General features: G+C 34.9%; 1 protein-coding gene across 10 annotated transcripts in view; it reads left to right on the top strand.

Moving 5' to 3' along the window:
* Window positions 1–24,375, top strand: part of sulf2b (sulfatase 2b) — a 245,852-nt gene extending 221,477 nt beyond the window's left edge. For 8 of the 10 annotated variants that reach the window (XM_067371773.1, XM_067371772.1, XM_067371776.1 and 5 more), the window contains 11 exons: window positions 6,052–6,108; window positions 6,223–6,355; window positions 9,649–9,874; window positions 10,901–11,138; window positions 11,231–11,327; window positions 11,579–11,673; window positions 13,354–13,416; window positions 13,487–13,656; window positions 13,934–14,076; window positions 15,572–15,695; window positions 22,209–24,375. In XM_067371773.1, coding sequence (XP_067227874.1) covers window positions 6,052–6,108; window positions 6,223–6,355; window positions 9,649–9,874; window positions 10,901–11,138; window positions 11,231–11,327; window positions 11,579–11,673; window positions 13,354–13,416; window positions 13,487–13,656; window positions 13,934–14,076; window positions 15,572–15,695; window positions 22,209–22,828 — 1,966 coding nt within the window. In that variant the 3' untranslated portion in view covers window positions 22,829–24,375. Of the gene's footprint in view, window positions 1–6,051; window positions 6,109–6,222; window positions 6,356–9,648; window positions 9,875–10,900; window positions 11,139–11,230; window positions 11,328–11,578; window positions 11,674–13,353; window positions 13,417–13,486; window positions 13,657–13,933; window positions 14,077–15,571; window positions 15,696–17,458; window positions 17,493–21,667; window positions 21,722–22,208 lie in introns of all 10 variants that reach the window. The other 2 variants (XM_067371780.1, XM_067371781.1) reach the window with 2 other exon arrangements.
* Window positions 24,376–25,737: the final 1,362 nt, after the last annotated feature.

Here is a 25,737-nt window from a genome sequence, read left to right as displayed (position 1 = left end):
TTAAAATGTTATAAACTATAATATCTAGCAAACGGCCGTACGCATCAAGTTATGGTGGAAACGTAACCCCTGACGTGACGAATGACGTATTGATGAATGCAGACATGCAGAGGATAGAGCAAAACAAAACACTGGTCACAAATTAGAAGTCTAAAATGAGAAATTTTAAATAGAAATGTCAGCGGATTTCGATATAAGAGAAGAGGAGCTTGAGTTTGTTGCACAGCCTTATTTGTTTGAACCGCGAGAGGTGTCTAAGCTTACGATACTTCTACATCCTGCATCGGGTCATGGGTTACGCTTCCGCCGTAACTCGATGCGTACAGCCATATGCCAGAAGGTAATTATTATGGTTAGTAAAGTTTTAAATATATCGCTTCACTTCAGAAGGCCTTTAGTAACCCCCTGGAGCTGTATGGATTACATTTATGATGGATGGATGCACTATTTTGTGCTTCAAAATCAGGAGTGCCATTCACTACCTTTATAAAGCTCGGAAGAGCCAGGGTATTTTTGAACAGGGGTGGTTTCTTGATTAGGGCAATAGGGCGACGCACCACCAAAGTGAGAAAGGGACGGATTTTTCAATCCCATTCAACCACAGAGTTACGCTAGCTGTCACTGCTAGGCTGTTTGTTCTGCCTCTGGATATAGTCCAATCAGCGTCGAGTCACGCTCTTTGGAGTACCGCCTCTTTTTGGGCATTTCAGTCTGGCGGAGATTTGCCCCGACTGCTCCCATAGACTTCCATTCAAAGAAATTTTTTTTCAAACTGCAGGCACTGCAACGCAATCTCTATGGGTTCCGGGAGAGCTCGCACTAACGTGCTTTCATCATCATATGTAACCTTAACTTGTGTAGCGATTGGTGGAAACAAACATACCTCTATTAATAATTTTTAAGCTGAAGTGACATTTAATAATTTCCTCAGTGCATAATTTACATTTCACAGACATATTCTCCATCTATAAAAGTTAGAAAGTCGAGAAAATATTTCCATTTTGCAGTCAGGCGTGGACGAGCCTTCAACAAGCACAAACTTCCGTGAACGAGCGCCGCCGCGCGCATGCGCGCCAAACATACGGAGTTCAATCTGTGTAAAATACATTTTGCTCAAAATATTTGTTGAAAATTTGTTTTTGTTGGCGAACATAATTATGTCATATGTAGAATTTCGAACCTACAACTAAGTGTATTTGTACAATAGCAGTAACTGTGTAAAGTGACTCTTCTAGGGTAATCAAAATAATAATAATTATTAGCCTGTTCTTTTGTTTTTATTTATTTTCATTTTTAGTTTAGTGTATTTAATTTCTGCTTCAAAAAACATTTTGTTTTTAGATTGTAAAGGTACAATTTTAGAATGTAGTATAGGCCTAATGTGATTTGACCCCTTTTTTGCACATAATGCATAGCATATACTACACAGTTACATTCATGTTTGTTTTTATAGCCTTCAATAAGAACATTGTTTCTTAAATACATTTTTTTTTATTAAATACAGATATTTTTTGTAGATCTCAGCCCTATGATACTGAATTTTCCATGTTTTAGATAGATACATTATTATATCTATTGTTAAATGGATATTTAACAATTAGCCTATTCATTCCTGCATTTCTAATTTTTTTTTTTTTTTTTTGTACCCCCCCAAATATTTTTTGCACCAGCCGCCACTGTTTTTAAATATAACTCAGATTGTGTTTGTCTAAAAGAAGATAGTCATACACACCTGGAATGGCTTGAGGGTGAGCAAATCATGAGGTAATATTAATTTTTGGATGAAATCTCCCTTTAAGGGACAAATTGTAAGAATGTCTTTCTTCTCTCCATCATTTAATGATCATATAATGAATAACTGCTGCATGGATCAATAAAAGATGTACATAAACATCTTTTACTAGGAGTGGGAATACACATTTTCATTTTCCTATTAATAGCTGAACTACTTGAAATATTTAAAGGTGCCCTAGAACTTTTTTTAAAAAGATGTAATATAAGTCTAAGGTGTCCCCTGAATGTGTCTGTGAAGCTTCAGCTCAAAATACCCCATAGATTTTTTTTAATTAATTTTTTTAACTGCCTATTTTGGGGCATAGTTAGAAATGAGCCGATTCAGGGTGTGTGGCCCTTTAAATCTGGTGCTCCACGCCCCCGAGCTCGTGCTTGCCTTAAACAACATAAAAAAAGTTAAAACAGCTAATATAACCCTCAAAATGGATCTTTACAAAGTGTTCATCATGCAGCATGTCTAATCGCGTAAGTACAGTGTTTATTTGGATGTTTACATTTGATTCTGAATGAGTTTGATAGTGCTTCGTGGCTAAAGCTAACATTACTCACTGTTGGAGAGATTTATAAAGAATGAAGTTGTGTTCATGAATTATACAGACTGCAAGTGTTTAAAAAATGAAAATAGCAACTTCTCTTGTCTCCATGAATACAGTAAGAAAATGGTAACTTTAACCACATTTAACAGTACATTAGCAACATGCTAACGAAACATTTAGAAAGATAATTTACAAATATCACTAAAAATATCATGATATCATGGATCATGTCAGTTATTATCGCTCCATCTGCCATTTTTCGCTATTATCCTTGCTTGCTTACCTAGTCTGATGATTCAGTTCTGCCTTTGTGTAATGCCTTTCATAATGTTGGGAACATGGGCTGGCATATGCAAATATTGGGGGCGTACATATTAATGATCCCGACTGTTACGTAACAGTCGGTGTTATGTTGAGATTCGCCTGTTCTTCAGAGGTCTTTTAAACAAATGAGATTTATATAAGAAGGAGGAAACAATGGAGTTTGAAACTCACTGTATGTCATTTTCATGTACTGAACTCTTGTTATTCAACTATGCCGAGGTAAATACAATTTTTGAATCTAGGGCACCTTTAATTTATATATTTTTTAATTATATACTTATTTAATTAAGTAAAAGTTAATAATAAATGAAACAATTATATGTTTAATAATTAGCAACTAACTAAACTATAGCTTCAAAACATCCAAGCAAATAGTCCATAATAATGAAAAGCAAAGTTTTCAGAATCAATTCAGAATCATTGAAGAGAGAATCACGATACATCAGAAAAAAAATTTTTTTTCTCCCACCCTTATCTTTTATAGGAAATTCACTTTAAATGCTTTGCGCAATGCAGAAAGATCACAAAATCAAAACAATATGATGTCACGTTCTATAATCTATAATGAACCTACTTTACATATAAAGTAGGTGTGTTTGTGATGAAATAATTACAGTAATTGAATTTACCATGAATACCCACAGCACAGTGCTGTTTCAGCACATTTGGCACCTGGATGAATTGGATTGTGGGTGGTTTGTGAATAAAACGCGGGTTACCACGTGCAAAAATCCGCCCTTCAATGTAATGTTTTTTTTAGTAGCCTACAGAATCAACAGCACTACTTCTCTATATTACTTGATCAATTTCTAATGCTGAGTTTCCTGAGGATAATGATACATTGCATTTAGCCTAATCCTGAGGCTATCAGAGCTGCAGGAACAACACCTCGCCTCACTTCATTGTCATTGAGTGGCAGCAGATGGCAGTCTGCCAGGCATCCTACTGGCACAGAACCCCTCATCACCATGACACCTGCTGAAATCTCATCTCTGCACTCTTCCGCTAGCCTGCGTACCTCTTTTATTTCAGATGAGAGGAAAAGATGCATATCTCAGCAGGGGGTGGGGGGGCAGGAAATAAGAAATCCGGAGGGAAGAGGAAAAATGACTGGCAGGGAAATGGAGGGCTACACCTGCCTTGTGCTCTCAATCACCTCCGACGCTAATTAAACAAGAAGATCTTTACATTTTGTCTGCTTCCTATTGTTCTGGCTAGTTTCTAAGACATCTCTAAGTAGTTGTTAGGATCTCTTGGTGCTTACTTAGGTAGTCAAAAGAATCCAATCCCAAGATATTCTGGTCCTAAACATGTCTAAAAATAGGGCTGTGCAATATGATGGTTTTAGACTAAAAATGAAGATGTCTCCACATTCTGCTTTTACAGTGATATCGTTAGTATTATGCTACAGTGCACTAGGGCTGAGACAATACATCGATGCATCACAAATCGAGAAATGATTTTGGATCGATTGTGATATTTTCAGTATGTATCGCAATTCTCTCTCAAATCGATTCTGAGCTTAGTTGGCACTGCATACTTTAGAAACAGCCATACTCTGCTAGCTTCCAATTTCTTACACACACCACTTAAACCTTCTATAAAATAATAATTCATAAAGTTCAGAAAGGTTGTTTGCAGTGGTGTTTGCAGTTGGCTGTTTACATTAATCTTGCGTCATGAAAGCATTCTGAGGTGCAAATAAATTGTCAGACTCAGCCGAATGCACGAGCGCTCTTCTTCATGAGCATTTGGTTAAAAAATAGCCTGGAGTGCTGTTTGCTGTTAAAAACTAAGCTCAGAATCGATTCGCGATGCATTTGGAAAACATCAGATTTGAATCACGATGCATCGATATATTGTCCCAGTCCTACAGTGCACATTCTCTCAGCTGGAGTTCAGTGGCTGTTTTAATTATTCTTGTTTCTGATTATCATTTCTGTTGAGGTTATGCTCACATGACATTGAGGTTCTTCATCATCACAACAGTTTTAAAGTCTTGCCAGTTTAAACTTTCAAAAACTTTTTTTCTGAAACATTTAAGTTGGATGTTCGTCTAATGTTTAAATGTTACAACTTGTTTCAGCAAGTTCAAAAGTAACATTCCGATAATGTTAGCAAAATTGAATGTTCATGTAACCAGGAAAAAAAAAAAAAAGTTTTTTAAAAACATTTTAATAATTTGACATTTTTAACATTTTCCTAACTTAATGGGAACGGTAAGTATCTTTTGCATCACATTATGCCTAAACTGTCAAATACAAACAAGTTTATGTCAAAAACACACAAGTAAATGAATGCAAAGTGAATGTAAACAGCTGGGGGAAAATTGGATGTGATCCATGCATTAGCTCTTAAAGTGACAGCAATACCTGCAGCAACACAAGAAAAAGAGAAAATCACTCACTGCTATTGGCTTAAGAACTTTTGGAGCTTTAATCTTGTTCAATTAAAAAAAAATGTAATTGAAACTTTCATTAAAAGGATAGTTCACCCAAAATCTTAATTCTGTCATCATTTACAAAAGAACATATATGGAAGAATCTTTGTAACCAAGCAGATCTCGCTCCCCATTGACTATAAAAAATAATTCATACAAAAAATAAATAGTTAATGGAGGGCAAGATCTGCTTGGCTACAATCTTTCTTCCAAATATCTTCGCTTGTGTAGAGCAATTTTTACAGGATGGGTAAGTAAATGATGAGAGAATTTTCATTTTTGGGTGAACTATGCCTTTAAAAATAGTAGTTTTCAAACCCACCAACATGCACGCAAAGAGTACATTTCTAAGAACTTGACATATGTTTAAATCTTTTTCTTTTCTTTTTTTATTGTGGACACTACTACATCATTGACCCTTTCTTCAATAATCGCCATTATTTAAAGTATCATCTGTAATGCAAATGGTGTGGAACCAAGTATGCATAACTTTAGGTTTGGGGTTTGTGTAATAACACTGCCTTAGAAAGTGCCACTAACAAGATGAGTCTGAATAGGAGAAAAGGCCAGCCAGAACTCTCTTAAATCTGGCAGAAGCTCCTGCGGAGATCAGAGAGGGTGCGTGAGAGCACAGATCGATAGCTCATATCTGCAGAGAAGGTCAGGAGGTGCACAGAGCACTTCTGTTTCCTCACCTCACTTCCTTCTGTTTTTCATCAGGGACAGTACAGGGGAGAAAAACACTTTAAATTGCAGGCTGGAATTCTGTTTAAGCTGTTTGTCATTTCTTCTGCTTTACTATTTTTTTTAATTCTTTTTCAATCTCAGGCTCAATTTGCTGAGTTTAGTCGTCATTTGAAAACGCTGAGAGACAGCCAGTTTCTGGCCAATTTGCTGTTCCAGGTGATCAGTAACAAAGCCGGTAAATCAATATCCACCTGTCTCTCCCAATTGCAGGTTCCAGCTCAACAAGAAAGGAAAAGTGTGGAGGGACTCGTTCCTGGTGGAGAGGGGGTGAGTCAGCACAAATGAAATGTGAAAACAGCCGGAGAGCATTGGGTTCTTGGTGTGAAAGGTCAACGTATGTTTATTCAGATAGTATGAGGTTTTTCTTTTCTTTGGTGACAGGAAACTGCTACATAAAGTACTGAATGATGGGAAAGATATGACCCAGGAGGAAAACTACCTGCCCAAATACCAGCGTGTCAAAGACCTGTGCCAGCGCGCAGAGTACCAGACGCCATGTGAACAGATCGGTCAGGTACAACAACACACACTCAGGAGAATCTTTGTCTTTCCTTTTCATTTTTTCTGTCAATCTCGTACAATTTATTAAAATAAAAAAAAATAAAAAATTATAGGCAGGATTACAACCCACTACCCCACAAAACCAGGAGTCGGGTTTTTATTTGTTGATTCATGCATTTATTGACCTTCAGAATCCCGTGACTGACAGCAGCAGATGCAGGAATGTTATCAAACGAAATGTCGCTAATAGCAACTCGATGCGCTGGTGAAATTGTGGTGTATGATTTTTGGACATCGTAATGTTATTGTTTGCCTTTCAGTTTTGTCTTGCAAACAGGGCTGCTGCTAGCCAAATATGTGCCCTAAGCAGAATTGTATTGTTGTAAGAAAATAAATTGTAATTATTTACAATTATAGCTCTACAGCATAAAATAGAAGCTAAAATTGTACATATTAAATAAAACTAATGATTATTTTGCTAATCAAGTAATCATTCAGTTAGTTTGACGATTAATTGAGTAATCGGATAATATTTTTGTGGTAATAAAAAAAGACGTAAGTGTAATTAGTTCAAAGAAAATATCAAAAGCAAGGAATTTTATGGTTTTATTGCACTGTAAACCCAAATAAGTTGGGCTGATTCAAAATAAAAATGAGGTAATCGGTTACATAACATTTTTTGATTTATAATGTTCCCAATTTTAAGTAAGCAGAACTATCAAGTTTTAAGTTTGTAGTATTTATGCATGTTAATTGCTCCTATAACTTGAAATACTGACTCAGCAATTAACATAAAAGATTGAGTTTATTCACTTTTTTGAGTTGTTGCAAATCAAATGAGTTATTTACTTCAATGTAAACCCTAATAACTTATCAGAACTCAAAAAAGTGCAGGATTACTCTCTTGCGTGTGCTTACTGAGTTCACCATAAAATGTTTTTTTATGTATATTTATGTTTGTATTTATGTTTATATTTGTTTGTTAATATTAATATAGAATGAATATTTAGTTTTTTTTGTTTTTGTTGTTGTTGTCTTTTGAGCAACTGAGATGCCCCCTCTATTGCTGACCTCAATATGTCACATAGACTCTTTAAAACACTAATAACTCATGTTCAATCGTTTGTGCATAACCTAATAAATATTCATAAGCTATGGTGAAGACCAGTTAATACTGTAGCATCATAATCAGCACGGATGTGAATCACACAACTATAACCAAAACTATCTATCTATCTGTCTAACTATCTATCTGCTCACAAGTACGAGTAGGTGTGTGTGTGTGCGAGATCTGTCTTTTGAAACAGAAATGAGAACAGAGAGATGTCTGAGCTGTCAGATCAGACACCTGAAATTTCATGCTCTCACTTTCACTCTAACAAGACTGGCCCACTGTAGTCCTCTAGGGACCTGCAGCCCATTCCTGCATTATCTATCCTCTCCTTCCATTCCTCTTTTCTCCATCTCTTTCTCTTTTTTTATGTCAGGCATTATTCCTCCATCTTTTTTTCTTCTTTGATCAAGCAGTTTGTACTTTCAAAGTACTTTCACAGTTTTGCAAAGCAAGAAAAATGAGAAATTTCAAAATAAGAAAAAGGGGGGAATCGCACCTGCCGACAATGTTGTTTATGTGCACTTACTGTCTGCATTGTTTTAGCTCCTGATTTAATTATGTGAATCAGGTAAAGGTGCAAACTCATCCAATTTGCATGGCGCAATGCCCAGCACAGATACAGTATCACCTTATACAATATGCTGGATTGACCTTTATAGGTTTAAATCCACATTCTTTAATTTACCAATCTTTAAAGTCAGCATTAAACAGAAGTTGCAATAGTCTTTTCTTCCCTATTGTTATGTATAGGGCCAGATTTACTAAACGGGAGTGGAAAGTTCTGTGCATGATCTACTGACAACACGCACATTAAGGAACACAAATAAGCGTCTGGTTTAAGACGTGCTTTTTTTGGCATTAAATAATGGCTCAAATACCAGTAAACTGAGTAGTTCAAACCTTAGTAAATCACTTTGCATGATTCATTTAAATACTCTCCTCCCATAAATTTTGTGTCTGAAAGTTAAATTCCTACAAATGTATATGCAATAAGGTCAGCCGCAAAAATAACCCTATCCACGCCTTTTCAGCGCTAATTTTGCACTGCGTGTCTTTAGTAAATCCTGACAGTAGTTTTTAACGCCAAAAGAGGGTTTGCACAAGCGCAAGCTGTTAGTAAATCTGGCCCATAATCAACTGAAACGTCTTCTCAAATATGAAAAAAATTACGGCGGGACTTGATTTTGTCCGTAGGGAATTGAGTGGATGATTGTGGTTTGCTATTGGTTCACTTTTGGTTTCATGGTCACTTTAAAGGGTTAGTTCACCCAAAAAGGAAATATCTGATTAATTACTCACCTTTATGTCGTTCCACACCCGTAAGACCTTCATTCATCTTCAGAACACAAATTAAGATATTTTTGATGAAATCTGAGAGGTTATTTCTCATAGAAAGTAAACACAGAAGCTCCACACTGCATCAACTACGTAGGAGACTGACAGGGTAGAGACAAAATTGTTGAATAAAGTCTTTATTTTTGTTTTGTTTTTGCACACAAAAAGTATTCTCGTCATTTCATAACATCATAACATTAAGGTTGAGCCACTGTAGTCACGTCGACTGTTTTGAATTTTCATTTTTGGGTGAACTAACCCTTTAACTACAGGGCTACTACTATGAACAGCAACTAAAAAGATGCATTTCTCTCTCATCTCTCTGACAGTGTGCAGTATAACTTGTGTTACTCATTAACAAATCTTTTAACAAGGTGGATTTGTGATAATTACAGCTGAGTAAGAATGCCAACACTAGGCAGGGTGTTCATTTTCACATTTTACTTCCGGGTGTATAAGCACACACATCCACGCTCACATACTCGTCATGCTGAAAAGTTAATGGGTGATGATGGTGTCAAACAAATTATCTTCGTGAGCAGACACTGTCAAATACAGTTCAGTCATAAAGAAATGAGCTAAGAATATTTTATAAGCACAAGTAAGATTAAGATAATTTCCCTTGAGTCATGTCAAGAGAGCTGGCGTGTTATGAGTATAAAGTATGGTATATGATAATAGATGGCAATTCTTTTATGTACCCTGCTTTTTACACTTCAGTCCAAAAATACCACAATGTTATCAATGTATCATTACTGAAAAACATGGTACCAAGCCATTTCAATACTATGGCACTTTCTGTTACTGTTCTATTAGTAAATGCATGATGATGTCCCTCTTTCTCTGTCTCTATACAGAAGTGGCAGTGTGTTGAAGACGCCACAGGGAAGCTGAGGTTGTCTAAATGCAAAGGCATGGCCAGTCTGTCCGCAGTGCGGAAGCCATCTGTATCCAGCATCAAATCACAGATTTATCTTCAGAGCATGAGCGCTGATGTCAGCGTGAACGCTGAGCCTCAAGCCTGCAACTGTGAACCCAAAAGCTACAGCACATTCTCCAAGAATAAACTGTTCTCCAAAAAGAGTGAGTACGACTAGATATACTGCACTGCTACACACACACACACACACACACACACACACACACACACACACACACACACACACAGCAACAAGTCCTCCAGAAAAAATCATTCAGGATGCATTCACTCAATTATTCTGTGTGCCTCTGCTGCTCTCTTCTGGAGGTAAAACGTAACAGAAAATGCTTTTCTGCTATATTATATGTGATATTTATTATAAAATTGCTCTATTAATTATTTTTAATATAATAATTATTAGGATTACTCTACATTTTAACTAAATACCTAATTTAAATTTTAACTAATTTAAAGAAAGTTGCTCTAAGCTTGCAACAAATACTAGTGACTGTGACATCTGTCAATCATCTCAGTTCTATATTTGTCAAATTATCAGAAAGATTTATTTGTATAGTAAATCACTGTTAAAATTATTATTATTATTAATTGTAGTAGTGCTAGTAGTTTAACTACATTTAATCATATATTATATTTCTATATAATTTTTATATTAACATTATTATTTTTTTAAATATTATTGCTAGAATAATGTATTAATTCTTATTTTAAAAAGTAATAATTAATAATAATCTATTTATTAATACTTATTTATTAAATACATATATATTTATAAAATTAATATATATATATATATATATATATATATATATATATATATATATATATATATATATATATAATGTGTATATATATAATTAATGTATATATAATTAATGTATATATAAATAATATAATTAATAATATATAATTAATAATGATCTATTTATTAATACGTATTATTAATTATATATATATATATATATTCATTTATTATAGATTATAATTATATAATATTGTGAAATGTTTAATATAACTGTTCTCAGGAAATAACAAGAAAATTTACTTTTCTATAATGTTATATAATTTTATAAATCATTTTATAAAATGATTATATACATCTAATTAATTATATATATATATATATATGTCTTAGACAAGTGATAATGTCAAGCCCTGCATTTGATTGACAGAACTCAAATCACTGAAGAGCTATTCCAGGAACCGCTTTGCACGTGCTGTTTCCATGGAGATGGGAGGAGACCTGTACGCAGTGGACCTGGATCATGAATACAGACCCGCAGGCCCCAAGAACCTCAGCCTCAGGCAGAACACAGCAGACGAGGAGGAGTTCAGCGGTATGGGACCCACTGCAGTCAGCCAGACCAGCAACAGCCTGACTGTGCCCTCGTCTATTAAAGTCACTCACAGGTGAGGAGTGTGTGTGTGTGTGTGTGTGCTTCAAGAGAGACACATGACAGAGGGAGTGTAGTGTAGTGAGAATGTGTGTGTGTATGTTTCAGATGTTCCATTTTGGCCAATGATACAGTGAAATGTGACACTGGTCTGTACAAATCGCTGCAAGCATGGAAGGACCACAAGCTCCACATCGACCATGAAGTATGACACACGCCGCCACCCTTCTGTCATCATTTGCTCATCTTCATGTTGTTCCAAATCTGAATGACTTAAAAGGGAATGTTTAGCAGGACGTTTTTTCCATGCAATGAAAGAGAACGATGACCAGCTGCAAGCTCAAAACATTTATATTTACATTTAAATCAATAAAAGCTTGAAAAAATGTCACTCATGGATCATATTCTGTACAATTATATTGTATATCATTATATTCACTGTCATCTCTCTCCCAGATCGAAACACTCCAGACCAAGATTAAAAACCTGCGTGAGGTCAGAGGTCACCTGAAAAAGGCACGACCCGAAGAGTGTGACTGCAACAAATACTAGTGAGAGTGACATCTGTCAATCATCTCTTCATCACTGTTGGACTGCGTTTGTCAAATTAATTCTGATCTGCTCTTCCTTCAGATTCATTTTTTTATTTTTTTTATTTATTAAGGCCAAGCAATAATAAAAAAATAAAACCATCTCGAGATTAAAGTTGTTAACTTTCGAGAAAAAAGTCATTACATTTCGAGAAAAAAGTCGTTAAATTTCAAGAAAAAAGTCAAGATAAAATGTTGAGAATAAACTTTTTAAATTATGAGAACAAATTCGTAATTTAACGACTTTTTTCTCATAATTTAACGAATTTGTTCTCGTAATTTAATGACTTTTTTCTCGTAATTTAATGACTTTTTTCTCATAATTTAATGACTTTATTCTCAACATTTTATCTCGACTTTTTTCTCGAAATTAAATGAATTTTTTCTCTTAATTTAACGAATTTGTTCTCGTAATTTAACTACTTTTTTCTCATAATTTAACAAATTTGTTCTTGTAATTTAACAACTTTTTTCTCATAATTTAACAAATTTGTTCTCGTAATTTAACAACTTTTTTCTCGTAATTTAACAACTTTTTTCTCATAATTTAACAAATTTGTTCTCTTAATTTAATGACTTTTTTTCTCATAATTTAATGACTTTATTCTCAACATTTTATCTCGACTTTTTTCTCGAAATTTAACGACTTTTTTCTCATAATTTAACGAATTTGTTCTTGTAATTTAACAACTTTTTTCTCATAATTTAATGACTTTATTCTCAACATTTTATCTCGACTTTTTTCTCGAAATTAAATGAATTTTTTCTCTTAATTTAACGAATTTGTTCTCGTAATTTAACAACTTTTCTCATAATTTAACAAATTTGTTCTCGTAATTTAACAACTTTTTTCTCAGAATTTAACAAATTTGTTCTCGTAATTTAACAACTTTTTTCTCAGAATTTAATGAGTTTATTCTCAACTTTTTATCTCAACTTTTTTCTCGTAATTTAACGAATTTGTTCTCGTAATTTAATGACTTTTTTCTCATAATTTAATGACTTTATTCTCAACATTTTATCTCGACTTTTTTCTCGAAATTAAATTAAATTTTTCTCGTAATTTAACAAATTTGTTCTCGTAATTTAATGACTTTTTTCTCATAATTTAATGAGTTTATTCTCAACATTTTATCTCGAAATTAAACGACATTTTTCTCGTAATTTAATGAATTCTCGTAATTTAACGACTTCTCATAATTTAATGAATTTATTCTCAACATTTTATCTCGACTTTTTTCTTGAAATGTAACATTTTTCTCATAATTTAACGAATTTGTTCTCGTAAATTAACGATTTTTTTCTCGAAATTTAACAACTTTAATCTCGAGATTTATTATTATTGCTTGGCCCCTAATCCTCTTCCGTATGTATTTAATATAACATATACATGCATTATACATTTCTTATAATAATTATATATTCATATTCATATATATAAAATAGATTGTAAATATATGCAACAATAAATAAAACATAAAATGAAATAAATATGAATGACATAAACTCATTTTAATATCTTAATATTAATAATTAATATTTTATATATAGACTATTTGTAACATAATATATGAAATATATGTTTATTTTTTGTTAAAAATATGTTTACTTAATTGTTATTATATTTTTCTACTCTTTCAGTTACAAATCAAAGTACAAGAGTAAACTGAGGAGATACAAAGCAGGAAGTGTCCATCCATTCAGGTGGGTTTCTGTGTGTGAGTGAGTGCATATGTGTTGATCATGGTTTTGATTATTCTCTCTGCCTCAGTAGGAAAGGACAAGAGAAGGATAAGAAGGCCTGGTTGTTACTGGAGCAAAAGCGCAGGAAGAAGCTGAGGAAGTTACTGAAGCGTCTGCGTAACAATGACACCTGCAGCATGCCTGGCCTTACCTGCTTCACACACGACAACCAGCACTGGCAGACCGCTCCGTTCTGGACATGTAAGACACACACACGCAAGCTAGGCATTTCAGAATGACTGCTGGTTAGTCCAGTTCCATCACAAAAAGTCACATGATTTTTTGATTTATTCTGTAAATATGTTTCCATCTTGGTTTATGCCCTTTTACTTTTTGGATAAAAAATGTATGTACCTGAATTGAACGCATATGTTTTTTATGCGCATATTGGCATTTCCATCAGGTGGAAACACAGCTACTCTCTTTGAGTCAGAACTGGTTCTATGTGACATTCTCTATTGCATCTTTTTGTTTTCAGTGGGGCCGTTTTGTGCATGCACTAGTGCCAATAACAACACCTACTGGTGCATGAGGACCATTAATGAGACACACAACTTCCTGTTCTGTGAATTTGCTACTGGATTTCTGGAGTACTTTGACATCAACACGGATCCATATCAGGTCAGTGGTCATATATAAAGACAACATGAAATCACCATGGACCGGGTTTACTAGAAGGGTACAGGCTTGACGCCCATTGCAGAGTTTTCGAGATGCTACTGTAAATTGCTGTGTGAACGGGACATTCCAAGACTCACACCTGTAAGTAAATGTAGTTGTCAATCCCAAAATGTTGGGGAAGTTACTTTTAAAAGTAATGCATTACAATATTGCATTACTCCCTAAAAAAAGTAACAAATTGTGTTATTTATTTATTTTGGAAAATAATATGTTGCATTACTTTTGCATTACTTTTTCTCATCTGGGCTGGGTTTACTTGTTTGTTTGTTTTAATAACAACATAAAAAGACATCTATTTTTGGCTAATTTTAAGGCCCTTTCACACCGAAAATAAAATGAATAAGCCTCAGGCTGAAGGAAATGCATATTCACTCCTGTACAGTAGAGGGCGCAGCTCAAACAAACCTTTCAGCTGTGCTGCCTCTCTGGATTAAAGAAGAATAGGATACAGGAGAAGGAAGTTCAACACTTTTATTTCTAAATATAATCTAAAGTAAATTTTGCTCATTGGTATGGTTGAATTAGATCATTAAAGATCAGCAGTATAGTCATCGGTTAATAAAGTGAGATTAAATACAAAAGTGTGTGTGTAATTTAATATTGTTAATTATCACATGTTTGCGTAAAATTCTGAGATTGCATTTCACTGTTTTTATTCATTTTGAGGAATACTGAATGTTTTCATGCAAGTGAGATGAGTAAATACATGTTTACCTTTAGTCTAGAGCTACAATAACCATCATGTTTACACACCTCTGCATTTTGCTGAATTAACGCCATGTCATAATTACCGTAGTCTCGAGATGACAACACGTGACGTTAGGAGCTGTTTACTTCCTCGGGCTGGAAATTATGCGATTCTACGCCACCACTATCAATGCCTAAATGAATCTGCAGCGGTCAGGTGGTACAGCAGTCATGTGGGAGAATTAGGAGCTCTCAAACAATTTCCATCTTACAAGCTGTAATTACGAGGGTATATGAGGATGTGAACGCTTGAAATCATGTAATTGCGGTAATTACGACATGGCAGTCAATAAATGTGAAAAAGTAACTTGCGTTAAAAAGATATTTTGTTGTAAATTGAAAAAGAAATGTGTTACTTTATTAGTTACTTGAAAAGTAATCTGATTATGTAACTCAAGTTCCTTGTAATGAGTTACCGCCAACACTGGAAATGTAGCCTAAGTTTTTCTTTTAAAAAAAAAAGCTATCAGGAGGATAATTGGTCGATGTGATGAAATTGACAAAATTTGTATCATTATTTCTGACAATTAAAAAAAACAATTGAATATTGAAATTATAATTATAATATTTAAATTGTGAAATAATGTAATTTTATATTTTAAAAAATATTTAGTCAAAAATGCTACCAAAAAGGAATATACAGTATTAATCGCTGTTATGGCGCATCTCTCTCTGTATGTATGTGTAGTTGGTGAATGCGGTGAACACACTGGACCGGTATGTTCTCAATCAACTGCATGTTCAGCTCATGGAGCTCAGAGGCTGTAAGGGACACAAGCAGTGTAACCCTCGCACACGCAGCCTCGACATCGGTGAGTCACACACACACACACACTTATACTGTATGCATACACACAGCTGCTAGGCATCCAGCCCAGAGGTTGTGACACACTGACTGAGACATGTGCCACACACACACACACACACACACACATATGCTTTCCACTGAAAGGACCGAAGGCAAAGGGTGACATGGAATCTCACATCTTCATCATCATCATCCTCACCTGATCCCTGGCCCTGCCTTGCTTCCTGTTTTCTTCTTGTTTTTATATGTAAACAGAAACTCGTACCTTCACCTCCTGAGCTGCTGTCCTGAAGGGTAAACATGATGTGCCACACAGCATGCTGTCTGAGGATTTACCATGTCCTTAGTTATATCTGACATGTAGTCCCTGCTCTCAAAACTCTCACGGATCGGATGCGATTGAAATTCGTTTTCGGCAGAAGTGATCGTTCCGTTGATAAAAACATAAGAGGCACATTTATTGATTCATTCAAAATGAACTCGAGGACAGCTCGTGTCACGTTAAAACTCACAGGTGCTTTTGCGATCTTATCAAATATCTCGAAAGGTCACATTAAAATGCCAGAGTAGAGTAAAAACAGAAAATGTTTGTAGACAAATGTGGTTTATATTAGCATTAATTTCTTATCAAAGAAAGCATGAATAGAAAATAAAATTTTTAAATACAAGTTTGGGGTCGGTAAGTTTTTTTTTTTTTAACACTTTTGAAAGAAGTCTCAGCAAGGCTGCATTTGTTTGATCAAACAGTAAAAACATTGTGAAATATTAATGCATTTTTAAAATATTTTAAAATGTAATGTATTTATGTGATGCTAAGCTGAATTTTCAGCAGCCAATATTTTATTTTATTTTTATTTTTTGGAAAAAACGACAACAACAACATCTTATTGACCCCAAACTTTTGCGTTATGCTACCTGTCCACATTAGCATCTGCATAATTTGGTAAGATGACGGATATATTTGCACAAAAATGTTTTCTTGGACACTTGATGTTTGACATCAGCAGGCATGGGAATTGCTTTTTTCTTCCTTTTAAATGTTGATAAATCTATTTATCTGTTGCTAACTCTGCACAATTATATTGTTAGTTGAATTTTATAATTTACATTTAGCATTGTTTATTCCTGATGTCCTTATTCTTTGAACAAACCTGTTTGAGAACCGCTGTTTTACAGAACATATAAAAAGTTGGTTGAGTATTTTAATATTTATTATATATATATATATATATATATATATATATATATATATATATATATATATATATATATATATATATATATATATATATATATAATTTAATATTTATAATGAGTATTTTAATATTTATAATAAAAATCATCTGAAAGGGATCAGAAAAGCAACTTATCTGCTGATGATGATTAATAATACTCGACATCTGCATATTGAGCTTGCAGATTCATTATTTTCTGAAAGATGACTTTTATCAAGACTTTTATCATGTTGTGTGCAAGTTGTTATAAAGAATGCATATATCAAATAATCAAATTATCATATAATTTAAAAGAAGATCTTGTTTCTTTATGAGAAGTGGCTTTATTTAGAAAGATGACTTTTATCAAGCTCATTTATTCAAGCTAGCTTTGCCTGACACTTGCGACTTCATTCATAACAATGGATGACCTTATCTTGGCACTGCACATGACCCATGGACAGAAGCCCAGAGTTGTTTTTCCAGTGATGCTTTCCTGAGGATCTTAAACTGTTCTTACACTCTCTAACTAATGATATTGTCTCTTCTTCAGGGGGTAAAGAGAGAAGCAGCTATGATGAATACAGGTATCACTGCCAAATGAATTTAACCCCATTTTAGACTAGAAGGCTGTTGTGAGATTATTTTGGATGAAGATACTAATCCACTTCTGCAGTTCTGTTGTAGACAGCTTGAAGCTTAAACGTGAATGTTAAAGTAGTCTGATGCACATCACACACACCTAAAGGCATCACAGGAATTCACTCCTCATTATGAAATCAAGGAGAAGACCTCTTTGTCACAGAGGAAGACGAAGAATCTTTAGCTGATTTGATGTCAGTTTGCTTTTTTTTAACCTGAACTGTCAAAAACAATCTTGACTTATTCTTCAGTTTGTAAAAATAAAAACCGAGTGTACTGTATGCAGTAATGCTCTTATAATTTAATGCAATTTCAGTTGAATTTTTACCCTGACATTCACACAGCACACTATATACTGCAGGGCTATTGAGGCCACACACCCTACATGCACTGTGCATTGCCCCAGTCCATAACATGCACGTTTGATCAAAAAGACAGAAAAAACAGTAATATTGTAAGTTATAGCTACAATTTAAAATAATGGCTTTCTATTTTCATATACTTTAAAATATAATTTATTCCTGTGATCAAAGCTGAATTTTCAGCATCATTACTCCAGTCTTTAGTGTCACATGATCCTTCAGAAGTTATTTTAATATGATGATTTGATACTCGATTATCAATGTTGGAAACAGTTGTGTTGCTTAATATTTTTTATAACCTGCAATACTTTTTTCAGGATTGTTTGATGAATAAAAATGTTAAGAACAGCATTTATTTAAAATAGAAATATTTTGTAACAATATACACTACCAGTCAAAATTTTGGGGTCAGTAATTTTTTTTTTTTTTTTTAAGAAATTAATACTTTTATTGAGCAAGGATGTGTGAAATTGATAAAAGATATTAAAGTGATATTGTTAGAAAAGACTATTTTAAATAAATGCCGTTCTTTTTAACTTTTTATTTATCAATGAATCCTGAAAAAAGTATTACAGGTTCCAAAAAAATATTAAGCAGCACAACTGTTTCCAACATTGACAATAACTGAGTATTAAATCAACATATTAGAATGATTTCTGAAGGATCATGTGACACTGAAATAAATAAAACATAACAATTGCTGCAATAAAAATATTTTTTACATATTTACTAAATTAGAATTAATTTAATGCGAAAAAGAAATTTTATGTTATGACCAAACAAAATGTTTATATTTATGTTTTTATATAATTTTATATAAATATTATACATTTATATATCTATTTATCCGAAAATTCCCACAAATTCTTATAAATTCCCGTAAATTCCTGTTAAGTTTCCAAACTGGAATATTTCCAAAATTCCCCAGGTTAAGTTCCCATGGAAAGTTTTCGGAAATTTACTGGAAACTTTCCACCCCTTTGCAACCCTAGACATAAGTGGGCATAAACGTCTGGGAGAAAGAGAAGAGCAGACATATATATAAATCTGAAAAAGCCTGATGATGTGAAAGAGTTCAATTCAGCTCAATTCAGTCCAGTTTTTTCACACAGAAAGCCACAGACATCAGCGCACGGGTACTGAATTGAGCTCTCTGTCGCGCTTTTTCACACTTAAATGGACAAATACACAAAATTGGTGACTATTCGTGCAAACACATTCAATTATGCCTTATGTGAACGTAAACAGTTGGGAGAATATTGGATGTGTATCAGTGTATTGGATCTGTGCATTTGGTCTTAAAGTGACAGCAGCCTAATAACCTGCTGCTGTCCATCATTGTTAATCAAACAACAAAAGAAAAAGAGAAATCACTCAAAGTTCTTGTCTGAATCACTTTAATACAGGGGTCACCAACCTTTTTGAAACTGAGGGCTACTTCCTGGTTACCGATTAATGTGAAGGGCTACCAGTTTGATACACACTTCTGAAATAACAAATTTGCTCAATTTACCTTTAATTGTATGACATCTATGTGAAGACACTGATCATGTGAATGATTTCTCACAGTAATTATCAATTAATTATGAATGATGAATTATTAATGATGAATGTTGTGTGTAAGTTGTTATAAAGAATGCATATATCAAATAATCAAATTATCATATAATTCAAAAGAAGATCTTGTTTCTTTATGAGAAGTGGCTTTATTTAGTTTTAAGATAAATAACGTCACAATGGTTAAATCTGTCTGTATTGCATGTGCAAAGCTTAATATCAATGGGTTAATAGATGTTTTCTCCAGGAGTATATAATAAGTTTGGAAATTTTATAGAAATGCTTAATTGAAGCATTACAATTGAACTAAACCTATAACAATTTAGATGACTAAAATATGACTAAAACTAAATAGCAGTTTAGTCAAAAGACTGACTAAAACTAAATCAAAATTTGCTTTCAAAATGAACAGTGTGGCTCTGTTTCCACCTGGTATTAAAATGCGTTTTGGTTGATTGGATCACTAAATACAGGTATAAACGGGGTTTAAAACGTTTTGAGCTTGTCCAATTTCAACCACTTCCAGAGGTAGTCAAAAACGCATTCGAACGGATTGCTTTCGCAGTGTAAACGCTCATGTGGTCGAACATGTTTGAAAAGCCACTAAAGACCGTCTACTCTCCTCCTACTGACTTAATGCTGTTAGCCAGATTTGAAGATGAAAAGCACAATCTCTCTGCTCTGTGTTTTTCCGTCATCTCCGGTAGAGTTCATATGTAAATTGCATGAACTTATTTTGTCCAATCGATCGAAAGATTTGAAAAAAAAACATGCATTTACCTACCCATAGACCCTTTTCTCAAAGAAATCAGGACAGAAGTGGTTGAAAGTGGACAAAAGAGACAGATTAAAACACCAGGTGTAAACAGGTACGTGTCTGCCTCGTCTACTTGTGATCCGATCGACCAAAATGCATCTTAATACCAGGTGGAAACAGGGCGATTGAGCTGTAAAGCTGACTAAAATGTCCTTTACTGGAGAGACTACTGTATAGATGGTGGTTTCTCCATGTAAAGTCTCTTTCTGTTGTCCTTGCATGTATTGTGTGAGGTACCGAGCACCAAGTATCCTGTCCTCGCCCCACAGGCTTTCATTTTAAGGGATTTACTCTAAACACAATTTCTGCTTATTTTTAGAGGTTGACTGATAAATTTATCAGATAGAAGAATTTGAGGAAAAAAACTAAATTCGATAAATGGTGGCACTGATTAATCAGTAAATGTGATAGCTTTTACTGTCAAAAGCTGCTGTCTTCACAAACTGAGGAACTAGTTGAAATTATTTTTTATAGTAACTGACGGCATAAATATGGGAAGTTTTAATTTTGGTCTGCCAATTCAAACAGAAAAACTTGTCTGCTAAAAATAAATAAACAAATGAAATATACAAATTTTAGGCATGCCAAATGGATTTCAAGAAACTGGAAGAGATTACATGATTATCAAATCCCCAGCCTAAGAATAATGTAATATCACATATTATACATTTATATAACACTATTGTTCAAAAATTTGGGGTCAGTAAAATTTTTTAAATACAGTTGTTCAGCAAGGACACATGAAATGTATCAAAATCAGCACATAAGCAGCACATAAACTGTTTTCAACATTGATAATAATAATAAATATGTTTCTTGAGCTGCAAATCAACATATTAGAATGATTTCTGAAGGATCATGTGACGCTGAAGACTGGAGTGCAGAAAATTCAGCTTTGATCACAGGGATAAATTACATTTTAAAATGTATTACAATTCAAAATAACTGTTTTCTATCTGAATATATTTCACAAAATTACTGTTTTTACTGTGTTTTTCATCAAATAAATGCAGCCTTTGTGCACATTTCAAAAACATAAAAAAATCGTACCAACCCCAAAACATTTGAACTGTCATGTGTAAGCTAATAGTTCGAGATTTTACCCTACTTGGCCATCTTCAAACATTTAAGATTACACACAGTTACTTCCTTGACAGATCAGAGGTCTTCTCCTTCAGATTCTGTACTCTCTCTCTCTCTCTCTCTGTGTCTTTGTCTCTCTTGTTTTGTCTCCCTCTCTCTTGCCCTATACTGTGCCTTGCATGTTTTCAGCCTTTGTTGTGTGTATGTGAAAGCCTCTGAGTTCTCTGATTGGCTCTGTCTATCACATGCTTGAGTTTGTGGGCGGGGTAACAGTTTGTCTTATCGTTGCTTGTCGCATTAGGCAGTTTCAGCGCCGGAAATGGCCTAAAGTGAGGAAGCCTGTCTCCAAATCGCTGTGAGTTTGGACAATAATTCTGCTTCTCGTCCATAGGATACAATGCCACCAAGCCTTGTCTGAATCACCGTTCTCTCACACTCTCTTTAATTTCCTTTCTCTTGAATGCATTTACTTCTGCCTGGCCTGCATGATAGCTTGATTAGATTGTAGAGGCGTCTATCTGCATGGAAACTGTTTGAGAGAAAAAAAACAAAAAAACAGTTTTGTTTCTGAGCACGGGGGAAGATTCCCTCCACATGCCCCCATCATCTTCACCTCATCTCGCTCAATGCCTGAAACATTTACGTTCTTCTTGCCTTCACCATCCTTTTCAGGGTTTTTTTGTTGTTTTATATTTTCTGTTTTTCCATTTAACATGAAATCACAAGCATCCATCTCCATTTTGATGCATCCACTTTTTAATCAGTGCCTTAAATCGTTTTGTGGCTAGACGCGAATGTTTAATTGCTGTGGCCGTGCTTCTGTCTGTGATGTTCCCCCACAGAGGACAGATTTGGGAAGGATGGGAAGGATAACTCATGGAACGAGGACGTCCCGGAAGACACCGACCTGTTTCCCGGCGAGTCAAACTGGTCCGAACTTGAACCTTTGTACAGACTTGATGAGCACGCCTACGATCTCAAACTCAACTTCACCCTCAGCCTCGAGGACTGGGCTCATTTCAGCCGCTCCGTGGACCACATGTTCACGCTCCTCAGCAACGACAACCAGCCGTACTCTCCGCCCCGCCCTGCTGACGAACAGACAGGGAGAGGCCACGCCCTGGTGTCCTCCAGCCAATCCGCTTCAGCCATCTACCTGACCACTCTGGCCACACCCGCTCTTTTATTGAAGGAAGCTGGTGCTGAGGTTTTGAGAGATGCTTTGGGGCTGAACCAACAGGAACGTCCCTCTTCTTCTTCTCCTTCGTCTTCATCGCGACCTGTCGGGTCGCAGATGGACAATGCGGGCTGGGACGCTCCTCTTGGAGAACCGAAAGAGGACAGACAAAGAGAAGGGAGGGACGGTGATGAGGAGGAAGAGGAGGAGTTTGTTCAGAGACGGACAGGAAAGTTAAGCTCCACCCGCTGCGACTGCAATGACATTTTGCAGGAAACGGTTTGACTCTCACGTAATATTCCTTTCTCATGCCGTCCCTCGTCAGAAAGACTTCTAAATTTGATGGAAGTGAAGAAAGAGGAGGTTTAATGCCAGCGTACAGCCCTTCGGTTTATTTTACGGTTCCCTTGCTCCATTATCGACTGGCCTCAGAAGCACCCAGCGGCATTTCCAGCTACAGAATGTTTCCCAACTTGTCCATAAGATAGGCTAGGATTTGAGCAGATCTTTTAACTTAGAAAGATTCTTCACTGTTTTTATTCATTTATCTTTTTTTTTTCTTTGAAGGGATTATGGAAGGTTGGGGGCTTAAAACTTAGGAACGGGAATGAGTTGTTTTGTCCGTTCATACTTGATTCAGTTTGAAACCGGTTTTGCACCACAATCCTTGATGATGGCTGCTTCTCTCTTGCTTGGAGTCTCCAGAAGGTGTCTCACTTTGTGGGACATTGTCTTATACAGCCTTACAACTTCACTGAACATCACCTCAGACAGGTCAATGGCGAAAGTGTGTGTGTTGTGTGAGTGTGTGAACATGCTATACCTAAGTCAAAAGTGAATATGAGTGTGATAAATTGAAGCTTTCTGATTTCATTTGTTGCTCCCGGTGTATGTTATAGCGTTATTTTGTTTATGCTTAAATATTGGGCAAGTTGAAATTTCTTGCAAAGTTTCTTTGCTGATTGTTGCATCATTATGAGTTGAACCAATGAACCACAAAAAAGAAAAAAATGGTTCATTTGATGTATCTGTCATTATTTGTGTTTGACAAAAATGTATGTTTTCCCCCCCCAAGCACACCGAGAAAGAAATTTTGCCACGTCATATTTGCTTGTTCTTAAACTTTTTGCTATACACAGTGCTACTAATATCAGAGCAAATACATGAAATGGATGTATGTATTTTAATGTGTGTTTGCAATGTAAATGGTTAAAGGATATTTTTACTACACATTTAAAGTGAAACTGACCACCATACATAAACAGACATCACTCCAGCTTTCAGGTTTTATTATTTATGCAGCATAATTTTGAACAGTTCTTTAATACACATATTTTTTAAGGTGATGTGTCTGAGATTGTTTAAATTATTAATCCACCTTCCCAAAGTTCTGTTTTGAGATCAGTTTGGTTCTTAGATGATTGTGATTGAGATTATAATGTTCAAGAGGGTAATCTGATCCCTGATCAGTCATCAGTACAGCAGGTCATTGTGTTCACATATATTTCATATCAATGTACAACATCCACCCCTCACCTCTCGTGGCTGTACTAAAAGCAGTTTTGTCTGAGATTGTTTATGGTTGTTTTGAAAACCATCAATTATTGTAAAGATGTACTGTGTAGATACTGGAGGATAAGAGCCAACTTGGAGAAGTGGAGAAATATTCTTTTGGCACTTTCAAGGGGATGGCTGTTTTTGAAATTTAAAAGAGATGAGATGGTTTTAACAAAGTCTTGTACAGTTCTATAGATTTATCATACCTATATTTTTGTTTTGGTTTACCAGTGAACATTTGATAGTGCTCATTACTTTGTGAATAAAGTGTTGAATGCCCAAATTGCTCTGTTACTGTTTTTCTTTTCATAACCCAACACGTTTGTGCCATGTGTTATATCATCACACAAAGGGATTGATAGATATATTTTAAATCGGTTAAATATTTAACATTATTGTAGTGCATCAGAATACATAACTGCGTAAGTTTATTATTATTATTACTACTATTATTAATATTAATGATTTGGGTCTTTGCCTGCAGGTTATGCCAGTAGTTGCTGACATTTTGTGTATTAGTGAATCATTGAATCATTCACTTTACCGATTCGTTCAACATTGATTCATTCAGTAACACTACTGTGTGTTGCTCAGAGATGCATGGTAATGTCTTCGTTTGGATCTATTTTCATTGATTTGTAAAAACAGACAAACAGATCAATATTGTGTCTAAAAGTATGTATTGAACTTCTTGAAGTCACCATGAAATTAAATTTGTGATAATTCTTATTTTCTAATGGAATATAGCATTAATTATCCGTGCACATTATTATTGTTGTTGTTGTTTAATTCACGTGTCCTCCTAATCTTTAATCAAAATAACTTCCCTCCCTCTTGCAGTACCGTCTCTCTTCTCTGATGATGTTTTTACTGGCGCGAGGCTGGGACAACCTGTCACTCACATGAGATCCACCAAAAGCAAACCATAACCATCCGATCAATTCCCCATTGTCAAAATCAAGTCCCGCCCTACATTGTTTCTTGTTCGAGAAGCCATTTCACCCAGATATAATGGTGGTGAGAAACATGGCAGAATTGGCCTACCACAATATTATTAGCTATTAGCAATGACATTGCCAGGCTTTTTTATTTAGCTACACCAAAATATGAATATTGCCTGCACAAAATATGATAGCGTCACTACCAATAGCCTAGTGTTTAGAGCGCTGACACATGGCGCTAATGCGTTCACGGTGACCCGAGTTTGATTCCTGTCTCGAGGTCCTTTGCTGATCCTGCCCCCTCTCTCAGCCCAATGCTTTCCTGTCTGCTCTACTGTCCTCTCTGAATAAAGGCACAAAAAGCCTATAAATATAACTTTAAAAAAAATAAATAAATATACTGTATATATATATATATGGTAGCATTGTAATATAACAATGTAATGTAATGATAAAGTTTACAGTGGTTCCCTGAATTAATTAAAAACATAAAAAAGCAAAACACACCTGATGCACATTCTTTTTTTCCTCATTTCCTTGGAGTAAAAAAATAAAGATTCATTTTGTGTAGTTAATCATCGCATTCAAGTTCGAAATGGGAGGGCGTTCTTGTGCAATTTTTACCTAAGAAACTCATATTTACGATAATTCCGAGAGCATGTGAAGGCAGCATTAGTGCTCACTTGCTCTCAGAAT

Source organism: Chanodichthys erythropterus, chromosome 20 (genome assembly GCF_024489055.1).
Source record: "Chanodichthys erythropterus isolate Z2021 chromosome 20, ASM2448905v1, whole genome shotgun sequence".
NCBI lineage: Eukaryota > Metazoa > Chordata > Actinopteri > Cypriniformes > Xenocyprididae > Chanodichthys > Chanodichthys erythropterus.
This window is presented reverse-complemented; position numbering and strand designations above follow the sequence as displayed.